The 11,804-nt window shown below is 29.5% G+C and overlaps 1 protein-coding gene across 1 annotated transcript; it reads right to left on the bottom strand.

Annotated features, from left to right (window-relative positions):
• Nucleotides 1-313: 313 nt before the first annotated feature.
• On the bottom strand, nt 314-5,109 carry LOC126659680 (protein EI24 homolog). Its single transcript, XM_050353006.2, has 12 exons — nt 4,899-5,109; nt 4,617-4,682; nt 2,786-2,936; nt 2,323-2,375; nt 2,025-2,162; nt 1,839-1,902; nt 1,675-1,760; nt 1,509-1,591; nt 1,308-1,384; nt 1,097-1,212; nt 627-726; nt 314-552 (listed from the first exon to the last, which is right to left on the bottom strand). The coding sequence occupies exons 1-11, from the start codon at nt 5,012-5,014 to the stop codon at nt 660-662; spliced, it is 1,017 nt and encodes a 338-aa protein (XP_050208963.1). The 5' UTR covers nt 5,015-5,109; the 3' UTR covers nt 314-552; nt 627-659.
• Nucleotides 5,110-11,804: the final 6,695 nt, after the last annotated feature.

The raw sequence follows: 11,804 nt of genomic DNA, 5'->3' as shown, positions 1-11,804 counted from the left end.
AAGATTGCCATCATTTTAATGACGTGTCATTATATAACAGGCTAGTCCACGGATGACGTGGTGGACTGAATCTACCTCTCCAAAATATAATTAAATCCAAGATGGTGAGCATTTGTTAGAATATATAAGTCACATAATTACACAGCAAGCACGTTTATTTCCACTAATGTGTCATCTCATATGATTTCCAGTCATGATCAAGATTTTTCGTACTATTTAAATTTTTTAATCAGCACCATTTGAGTCATGTTTATTTGCAATTTGTTGGCATGTTGTTTTACTAAATTACAGTTGCTGTACATTTTGTAACAAATATAAATATATATGATTCACATTGATAACGTGAAGTGTTAGCATTTGATAGAAACCGAACCAAACTAAAAAAAATCAGTTTTCATGATACAAGAGCTGTATAAACCTCCCGTAATGCGTAATACGAGATGAACGAGAGATATAACTTCGATCTACTTAAAGGTATAAATGCTTCACCTTTGATTTCTGTACAATTTTGAGCGAATTTGCTTCGATGAACCACATGCCGAAATGTAATTGCTGTTGCAGATAAAAACTAAATTAGAAGTTTCAACCAGTAGAGCAAATAAAGAAATAGATAATTCTCAACTTACAATTTTTACAAAGTGTAAGAATCAAGTAGTAACTTATTGTGCTTTTGTATCTTGAATTCGTTCTCGAGATTCCAAGTGGACGAGTGACAATATCCTCATCCTACGAAAAATTAGAGCAATGATAAAAAAAAGTGAGGACAAGCAACAAGATAGAGTTCAAATATTAATGAAATGCATATTTTGTTTCTCCGGAAAGATTGTAATCCAATTAAAAATGAAGAAAACAAAGAATGGATAAAAAGAAAAGATCAATCAAAACAAGCAGCAAATATCGGCTTTTTCGCTTCCAATGCTACAGCTTCATCTTATTTCAAAACTCGAAACAAATTGACATGTAAGAATTGACGGGTAAAATTCCGTACAATGTAGTTCCTGGTTCTATCTTTGAAGCAGAAATTGACTGGTAAATTGGGCGATATAAAAATTTCCAATAATTGTCGGTAAACAGATGCTCAGATTTAGATACTTACGACAGTTTATCTGCTGCGTAAAATATAGGAAGTCGTCCATATCCAACACCTTTCCATTTTCTTCTTCGCGCGGAGATAAGTTGCTCAGCTCCTGAGCCAGTAGCCGTCAAAACAAACTGCAAGACGCATTCATCAGCCCAGAAAATACAGATACAAGTGCTTGATACATCGAAAAGTTCACCAACTACCGAAAGTAAAGAAAAATATGTACCATAGGAAAAAGAATAGCCATGACGCCGTAGCTTACGAGAGGAGAGAAAAAGAAAATAGCTAGAACACACGGGCTTCCTGCAAAATCGATGAGAAACTAAAGTAATTAATATAACATGCCTGTATATGAGAAGCTGAGAAACAATTACCATAGACAACACCAATGAAATGAACAATGGGCTCCAGTTAAGAAACTCCTTACCAAAACCAGCAAAAAACGCCCAATTTGACTCGAAGAAGTCCAGCCTTCTGTCCAAAGCCACTTCAGACAAATTCCACTTATACCTATGTTTAGAAGCACGATTAAAACTTATCTTACCCGAAGCAGGTACAATACAACAATTATCAGATGGGATCTTATAACGTACTCGAAACAGTAGTAAGCGTACATCCAAGCAAGAAGTATAAAGTTAAGTGCTTTCCCTATAAATGGTATGAATCCAGTAGCATAAACCTACATTTGATTGTTAGGTGCGAATTAAAAAGAACATCAGCTAAAAACGTACAAACACGTCTCGAGAAAATACTGTACCTCTAGAAAAAAGAAACTCAAAAGCAGTAGTGAATACAACTGTTCCCCAATTCCAATCATAACCCTGCAAAATATATTATCGGAATTCACAAAGATGAGCCGGATTTATTTAAAAGAAAAGAATGTAATAATCCGCAGGAAAGACTGAACTTCAGAAACCAAAGAGTAAATATTTTCGAGATTTACCCTCCCAGACCAGCAGGCTTTTCTGTTAGAACTGTTTTGTCAGTAGTTGTTGCTGCCTCGTTCTGGCTTGAGGGTTCCAATAAATTACACTCATTACTTCCCATTGCAGCGAAACCGTATTTAGCAATATCATTATACCTAAATTAAGTTCAGTTAAAACGAAAAAACGGAACATTAAAAGATTGTATAAGAAGCACCTTGTATTAAGACATACACAATTGTAATATTTGATTTCTCTCTCATCAAAATGGTACAGCCTTTGACAAAAGCTAAGGTAAAAGGAAAGAGAGAACAATACCAGATATTGCTCAAAATAAAGCTAAATAGGTATAACGGGTAGAACCAAAACACCTGCAAATAAAATACAGGCAAAAGAATCAGGGCTTGTGAAAATCTGTGGAACTGAAATAATGCCTTCAATAGACATGGAAGCACATCTATTGAGCAGAATATGAATACAAACGTCTTTTTAGTGTAGATTGATTAACTGAAAAAAATCTATAAATTAAAAGCTCTTTTGTGCTGTCACATGAACCCTTCCAACAAAATCAAATTATGTATGTATTATTATTTCCTGCCATCATCAACATTTGACGGCCAGAATGATATGTATCATAAACCAGTCCAAAAAGGATCTGGATTCTGCGAGTAGAATTAAGTTTCTCAATTCATGAACCTTAAAAGGAAAACTAATTACTTTTCTACACAATAATAAGCATACATGAGAGCAAGTGACAAGTATTTATAAAGAGCATACTTACGTAAAAGAGTTGTATGAGTCCATGGCGTAAGAACGAATAAAGTTTTAAAATACTGCTGAATGTTGATGTTTCTTGAGAACTAATATTGGAGAGCTGATCAGGTAGAATCAATTGCAATGTGGGGATGACAACTGAGTTTAGGACAAACAAACTGCATGAAAAAGAAGAGCAAAATATTCAAAACATAAAATTAATGTAATTTTTCAAAAACAACAAAAAGATCTTTAACCGAAAAAGATAATGTACTTCAAAGCATAGTTGTCAAATCGAGATTCGAATCGAGAATCGAAATGCTTGATTAGAGAATCGAGAATCGGGAATCGAATCGAATCGTAAGATTCGGTTTATGTTTTTAATACTATATAAAAAATATTTACTTGCATAAAATATATGTAAAATTTTATATATTTCTAAAAAAATGAAGTATACAATTATTTAACTCATGAAAGTCTTAACAAATAAAAGTGTTTGACAAACAAATTAGCGTTTCTCTAGTGTTTTTATTTGAAAGGGTTATTTTTGAGTTAAGAGAGTAAGTGATAAGTCACTTTTAAATTCTTTGTATTTATTAAAATGTTCTTGTTTTCTCTTTTAATTTATGGTATATGATTTTTTTGTTTAGTTTGATGAATCGTAGTGAATCGCATGAATCGTAGATTCAGTAAGATTCACTATAGATTCGGTAGATTCAGCATAGATTCAGTTTAATTTTAGATTCACTCAGAAATTCGAATCGATTTGGGAGTGAATCGAATCGAATCGTAAGATTCGAATCGCGAATCGTACGATTTTGATAACAGTGCTTCAAAGTATGTTAGTTACAGAAATTTTAGGTGGATTATATGTCGATACTAATTTGAAGTTGTTTTCTCCCAAGACATAGATACTATGTTGTATGCAAATTTTTTAAATCCTGTGTTTTGGCATTTCATTTTCATTTCTGAAAAAGCTTTTGAAACCCCAAATCTTATATTTATAACCTATTCTTGTAAAAACGTATCGTTTTGCAATTTTCTATTCAGCGTTTCTCGTTCAGCATTTCTGTTTCTGACGTGCTACATAGCACAGATAGATGCCAAAGTCATTTGTGATAATCACCAACATGCTTATAAGATGTGCCTCAAATCCAGAGTTAGACGCAATAGGACCAATAAAAAGCTGAAACTGGACCTCTTAGTTCTCCACATACATATCAGATCACTCAACACCCCCCACAAAATAATACCAATAGGGAACTACAATCATTTACACTTGAATCCCCAACACCATCAATGCTCCCCCTAGTTACGTAATGAATTTTACTAAAACGAAGGGGAAAAAAGTTCCAACCACCTTATGAAGCGTCTACAATGCATGAAGAAGATCTGGTCTACCAGTTCAACAATTAAGTTTAATTTTGTGTAATTGGAACAAAATATCTTCAAAAAACAGAAACACTTTTATTCAATTGAAAAAAGAAAAACAACTTCAGTTTAGTTTCAGAAAAATAAAATCTCTTTATGTAATCAATCAAACAACTAGCAGCAAAACCATCACGGATCAGTCTGATCCTAACAAACTAGCCAACTTTAGCTGGAGAACAAAATTTAGATACAGAAGCTAACAGACAGCCTAAATTTTGTATCATATGCAGCTATAATTAGATGAACAAGAACTAAGACTGCTCGATTGACTACCTTTAGCTCTAAATTTCACACTCTATCACTCAATATCCGTCGGAACAGGCCCCGTAAATACTCCAACTAAGATACATTACACCATTACAAAAAAAAAAAAACTTAAATCAAATTATGAAAAACCAAAGCCAGATGAGCAGGCTGAGTGAGATTACCTTCCTAAGAAGATGAAGCCATTTAAAAGAAAGCATTGTCCTGTTCTAATCAATAGCTTTCTTGACCTGCCACCCAAAAACCAAAATTAAACAAAAACACAAACTTAAAAAAAAAACACAAAATAAAATTTCAAAATCTAGACTTTCAACAATCAAACACTTAAAAAAAGGCTCGTTCTTTTTCTTGGGTTTTCTTCAAAACTAATTAAAAAACAAAAAAAAAGTTCTATACTTTGTGATTACAATTCAATAAAATAAAAAACAGTTTGTAAAAAAGGGAACCTGTAACAAAGAATGACTACTCTGTGAAGACAGCAAGCTTCTGTAAATCCGTCAAGCCATAGTAAAGCTGCTTGCTTTGCTTTTCTTGTTGTTAATTCTCTTCTTGATGTTTCCATTACTGAAGGAAAAGATGAACAGAAATTAAACTAAAACGACAGGTATAAAGAGTTTTGACGACGCTTTGTATAAATACGTTTCGTGTAAGTCAATGATAAGGAGAGGCTTGGATTGCAATTTGCAATTTTATGACTAACTTTAAATTTTGAGCAAATTACTCTAAACCCCTCATGTTTATCAAAATTCACAATTTGGTATTCCTTCTTTTTAAAATTCAAACAATTTGGTATCTCAGTTTTGATTTTGTAAACTATAAGGCCCTTCTGTTAGTTCCGTTAATAATTTAAAATTTACTTTCAAATGATTTGGTACCTCAGAATCAACTATATAAACGATTCGCTACCTCAGTTTCAATCATGTAAACGATTTGATACCTCATTTTCAAACGATTTAGTACCTCACAGTTCATTCTGTTAACGATGTAGTACCTATATTTAATATAAGAGCCTTATAATTTACAAAATCAAAACTGAATTATCAAATCGTTTAATTTTCAAACAAGTGGTATCAAACTATAAATTATGATAAACATGAAGAGTCTTAGAATAATTTACTCTTAAATTTTTACCATTTTGAAACATGCACTGTTAATTTCTCTTAAAGAAAAAAAATATGCACTTCCAATATTTTACAATTGCATCCAATTGTATTTCAAAAAATTTTAAAAAAAATATGAAATACAGCAAGTCATGTTATTTTATTAATAATTTTGTGTTCACCAAAGGATCCAAATTTGGCATAAAGGATCAATTAAGATAAAAAAAAACTCTGACAGTTTAGTTCGTTTTATGCCTTCATATTCAAATTGTCCGACAATATTGTAACACATCAACTCCAATTTGTATGTAATGCACCGGTCATTTTTTTGACAACTCATCGGACGGGATAAAATGAGTCAAAATGTTAAGTTTAGGATATTTTTTTTCTAAAACCATAAATTTGGTCTCAATTGTTTTTTATGCTAAGTGCAAGGATCAAACTGAACCTTTTTTAGTTATTTATTCTTCTAGACTATTAGTTCGAGTTTAAGGACTAATTTGATAAAGGGAGCGGTCGGAAATCGACTTAAATAGCAATTTCCCCTCTCAACTTGTAAGCAATGGACAATTAATATATAAATTAATTTTGTGGGCAAATTAGTCATGAACTTGTTGATTATGGCCAATTAGCCCTATTTTGAAAAATTAGCTTAAAATTTGATGGGGCAAATTGCCAATTGAGAGACAAATAACTTACAAGTTTAGGGGGTAAATTGCCAAAATGGGGTAATTGCCCATAATATGCAAATTCATGACTAATTTGCCCACAAAGTTAATTTATGTGTTAATTGCCTATTGCTTAAAAGTTGAGGGGTTAAGTCGTCGGAAATCATATGATGTTAATATTTTGAATAGTAATAAATTAATATTATATATCACGGATTTTACTAATATCGTAAATGTGATTTTTTTTAATTATAATTAGAATAAACTAATTTATAATAAGTTAGTTAAAAATAAAGTATTATTTTCTTATAAATTAAAATTTAATTTAAATAACGGGTCATGTGAATATCGCTCACGTGCGTAGCGCGTGGCGAAAAACTAGTATTATATATAAAAGCACAGATGGGGGGAGGCACACTTACATCAATATCCTTTTCACTTTATAAAATTTAATTTTTAAGTAAAAACTATTAAGATAATTTATAGAATTAGAGTAGTAACTAAAATAGACTACTATGTTAAGATAACTTAGAGTACTAATTAAGATAAACTACTATATTAAGATAATTATCTAGAATGCTAATTAAAATATACTACTTTGACTATCTAATAATTACTATTCTAATTATTATTTTAATCATATAGAATTTAAAATAAGATAAATTATCCCGATAAATTACTATTTTAATCATTATTTTGTATTTTCTATTAAAATATAATATAATTATAAAATATAATATAATTATAAAATTTGGGTATTAATTCAACATAACAAGGTAAACTATTACAAATTAACTACTATTTCAAATTATGTTTGATAATTTGACGAGTCACACTACGAGTCACGTGTGAAACACGTAAAGCAAAACTAATCATTTATAAAATACTCTTATCTTTTTATCTTTTTTTCTCTATATATTTCAAACTTTTGGAATCATCAATTGTACTCAATTTTGCGATATTAATTGCAATTGTACCTGTTTAAAAAAATTACATTATGAAAATATTCAAATATGTCCTTCATATTTGATACGTAATCTAAATAAGCCGTTAATATTTTAAAAATAAATATATTAAAATTAAGACCATGTGTCAAATATAAATAACATATTTGAACCTTTTTCAATGGAAAATTTCAATTTTAAAAAATAGATATAATTAAAATTAAAAAATGAATAATAAAATAAAATTGATGATTTTGAAAGTATAAAATGTGGATTTTTTTTAATTAAGAAATAGAGTCCTTATAATCTACTCATAAAAAGTTTCAAATAGAAAAATCTACTGATAAAAGTATATTATTTAACTTTAAAAATCTTAATTTATCTTTTTCCATTTTAATAGTATTTAAAAAAGCTTTAATGTGAGTCACTAATCCACTTAGGACTTACTATTCAGTAGCTAAATTTGAAAATTAGGCATTTTGTGAAGCAAACTCATGTTTTCTTAAAAAAAAAATAAGGCTTCTCCCAAATTCATCTCAACTTGAGAGGGTAAAAATTTATGATCTACACTATTTATTATTAATTGAATGAAATAGATTAATTTAGGCACCGTTTGCATTGAAGGTTTTTAAAATCCATGAATTTTAGCAAAATCGATGGATTTTAAATCAATGGAATTTAAATCCATAGATTTTAAAATCCATCGTTTGGATTGAATATAAAATCAATGGATTTTTAATATTATTTATGGAAAATAATAAATAGTATAACAATCCATCATCTATAAAAAAATGGTGGATTTGGACTTTCCCACCTAGTAGGTGGGAAATCAAAACCCTAAAAAATGATGGATTGTAGAAAATGAGGGAATTTGTAAATGCATGGATTCTATTAATTTTTTTTTTTAGGCAAACGATAGATTTTTTCCAAATCCATGGATTGTATAAAATCCATCGTTTAGAATCCATCAATCCAAACGGTGCCTTAGTTAAATTCATCAAAAAAATCAACTTAGTTAAAGTTATTTATTTGCACTATTCATTTGGTAATAAATGATGTAGATTCATTTAACTTGACTTTTCAAATTGAAATAAATTTAAGGAAATCCTAATTTTTTAGTAAATTAATAAAAAAATCATTTTACTACTCCACTTAACACAAATAATCAAATAATATTAAATATGTAATTTTGGATGAAAATATTCTCAAAATGAATCTTTTTGATTTATTTATCCCTTAATTGAGGTGGCAGATATCTATTGGGCCATGATGTACAAATTGAAACTAAAAAGATAAAATGAGTCAAACTAAATTTTTTATTGTTCGATAAGTATATGGGGTGTTTGGTATTGAGTTTGAGAAAAGTATTGTTTTAGAACATTAAATATGATATAATTAATTGAAATATTTTAATTATTCAAAAGATATTGTAAATTTTATTAGTGTGATGTGATAAAATGTATCAAGAAAATAATCTTGTCATGTGTTTGAAGAATGAGTTGAATAGGACAACCACCACCTATGTTAAGTAGGCCCTTGAATTTGAATTCAATCATCTCTTTCCAACAAAATATCAATTATGATCCTCAATCTATGCTCATGCAACCAAAATTTGATAAAACTATGAAATCTGTTCATTCATAGATTATTTGTTTGATTAATGAATTGATATTCGGTTGTAATTTTTGAGAACTAATTGATTTGAGGAATATGCACTTGAAGGCTTGATCTAGTGGTCAAGTCTTTTGTGTATAAAGTAGGGAGTTTTATCCCAACACTTCAAGCAAAGGATCAAATCACCTTAAAATTTGATAAAATCGGATCGATTTCACCTTTTTAATCAAAAAAGAGAATAGAATAACTTAATTTTAAACATTAACCTTAATTAAGTCTAATTAATCTTGATTAAAACACTAATAAATTCTATTTAATTTACACTTTAATTAATACAAAATTGAGAGTTATTTCTACCATTTTTCCTAATTAAGTCTAATTACTTTCATAATTAACCTAATTACTCCTAATTAATAATTAATCCTAACTCTTTTTCTTCCATTCTTCAGCCATCTACCGCCACACACACAACCAGCAACGGCAGCCATCAACCGCCTGAAACCTCCAACCATCTCCGCCGACAAACCACCGTCGAAAAAAACTTTGCGGGGCTGCTGGAATTTTTTTCTAGCTGCCGGAAATTTTTTCCCAATATGAATTTCCAATAGTTTAATGGGTTTAGGGTTTAAATGACATAAAGTGGTTAAAATTAAAAACAATTCTTTTTTTAATTAAAATTAATATGGTTTTCAAACTTTTAAAATTATAAAGAAAGAATACATTTTAAAAATAATTAAATGTCAATTTTGTCAATAAAATAAATATTAAGAATTATTTTAAACTTTTAACTATCTAAAACCGGAGAGTGTATTCACTTTTGAGGGTAAGAGTGGGGAAGGGGGTATTTGATACGTTTTTGCCAAGTTTTGGGGTGATCTGATCCACTTTTGCGAATTTGGACTTATTTAATACTCCGTACCAAGTTCATGGGGTTTTTTGATCCCTTACTCCCGACTCTTCTTAGGTCGTGGTTTGTCTAGTTTAAAAGTAAAATAATTCATAAAAATTATCCTACAAAATTACTTAATTTTCTAAAATACGTTGTAAATCAAAATTTTGAAATTTTATCTAAAATTAAAAAAAAAATCAGCTTAAAAATATGTTTTTGGTATATATTTGATATCTTAAATTTGTTTTTTTATTTGACCATGAGGTGTCTTGAACGGGTTCCAACTATGCCTTAAAATTTGTTATCAATATATATTTGATACATCTTAAATATAGTACGTACAAAAGCGACAACTTTTTAGGAACTAACTGAAAACTTTTTTAGAAGTATGTTTTAATAAAAAATTTGCCGTATTTTGGATATTTCTATAATTTTCCCATAAAAGTATTTAATATAATAACTAATATAAAGTAGTTTCATCTATTTATTAAAAATATTTATTTAAGAAATACTAAATAATTTTACATCCAACAATCATTGATTCAATACCGAGTTTAGAAAAAGTAGCATTCTTTAACAAAATTTATTAACCAAGAACCACTTCTCTAACTTGAAATTACATATATGCAACAAAATTAATAATACATTAATTTTCTGAAAAAGAAAACTATATGTAAAATTAAAAATATTAAACATATTAATTAAAAATCTTTAAATGCGATTTCGAATGTTTAAACAGAGAGATTGTTAGGTAGACTCAGTCAACCACGTCATCTGTGAACTAGTCTATCATATTATGACATGTCATTAAAATAGTTGCACTATTGTAATTTTGATTATTACCTTTTTACACCTTTGAATAGTAATATTACGATAGTGTCATTATCTTAATGACGTGTAATATAATAAGTTTAGTCCATGGATGACGTGATAGACTGAGTCTACCTAAACATTTCTCGTTGAAACGAATAACTTTTACTCAAAAGTGATGGAGTTTTCGACAAAGCTCATAAGTATTGAATATTAGTTTGTTTCCAATTAAATTAGATCCACAAATTGTCTAAATCCCAAACTTTTACATTCAGACAGAATTAATAAAATTCCCAATTCAGATTATTAATGGATTATTTCCATAAATTTCAAATTCACATCACCAACCCTGCAAATACTATATAAATTATGCAATCCGAAAATTTTATAGAGGATTTAAAATCCAGAAATCTTATAGAGGATTTGAACTTGAGACACGACAAAAATACAATATAATCTTTCTCGTTATACTGAAGTCTAACGAGTGAAAAAATAAGCAACTAGCCATTTATTTGGCAGTTTCCACTCCTACCCCTGCAAGAAAAGAGTTTTCAAGATATCAATCGTATCAACCATAAGTTCCTTTGTGTAATTTAGCATATGGTATTAGTGGAATGAAAACAAATATTGGCCTTTTTATACATCCCATCATGCATGAATACAAATGGCTACCAGAAACATGATAAGAACTATGCAGCCAAGAATGATATCTAAGTTAGGGAATAGGGAATGGTTATATCAGTGGCATAACTAGAAATTTTAATTAGGGGGGGGGGGGGGGGCGAAATGTAATACATTTTTCATATTATAGATATAGTTCAAGTTTAATAAAACTAAGTGGGGCAAAGTGTCATATTTTCTTATGTAAAATTTACAAAAATAAAAAATTAACTGATAATTTTTTTTCTTTTGTAAATTAAGAGGGGCGATTGCCCGTCTTGCTTCTCATGTGGCTCCGCCACTGGGTTAGGTGATTGATGCGTATTTTAAGTGTTTAACACTAATCTAATAAAATTTAAAAAAAAACACTAATCTAGTAAAAATTTAACACATGTCCCATTAATTAAACTATACCTTAAATCTTACCAATATGTCACAAACATAGCTAAATTGGTATTAAAATCTAGTTGGATAATGCAAAAGAATAAGTTGTGAACTGTGTACCGAAAGTCTCAACAAGATGCATATCCGGCGAATGTTCCAGCAAACATATGATGAGTACGAGGATCGAAACGCAGAGTCTTCATGCCTGGGACAGGAAGTTGAATCAGATTTATGCCAAAATCATTTGCAATGCAGAATAACATGAACAACAGTGCAATTGCCA

The sequence above is a fragment of the Mercurialis annua genome, linkage group LG8 (genome assembly GCF_937616625.2).
Source record: "Mercurialis annua linkage group LG8, ddMerAnnu1.2, whole genome shotgun sequence".
Lineage (NCBI taxonomy): Eukaryota > Viridiplantae > Streptophyta > Magnoliopsida > Malpighiales > Euphorbiaceae > Mercurialis > Mercurialis annua.
Note: the sequence above shows the minus strand (reverse complement) of the source record. Positions and strands in the feature narration are given on the sequence as shown.

Excerpts from the sequence above, each read along its gene's own strand:
- LOC126659680 (XM_050353006.2), bottom strand. The coding sequence starts at position 5,014 with ATGGAAACATCAAGAAGAGAATTAACAACAAGAAAAGCAAAGCAAGCA. Across the intron at positions 2,163-2,322 it reads TTTATTTTGAGCAATATCTG|GTATAATGATATTGCTAAAT; the intron begins GTATTGTTCTCT and ends AACTTAATTTAG. Across the intron at positions 1,213-1,307 it reads TGGCTATTCTTTTTCCTATG|TTTGTTTTGACGGCTACTGG; the intron begins GTACATATTTTT and ends TGCGTCTTGCAG.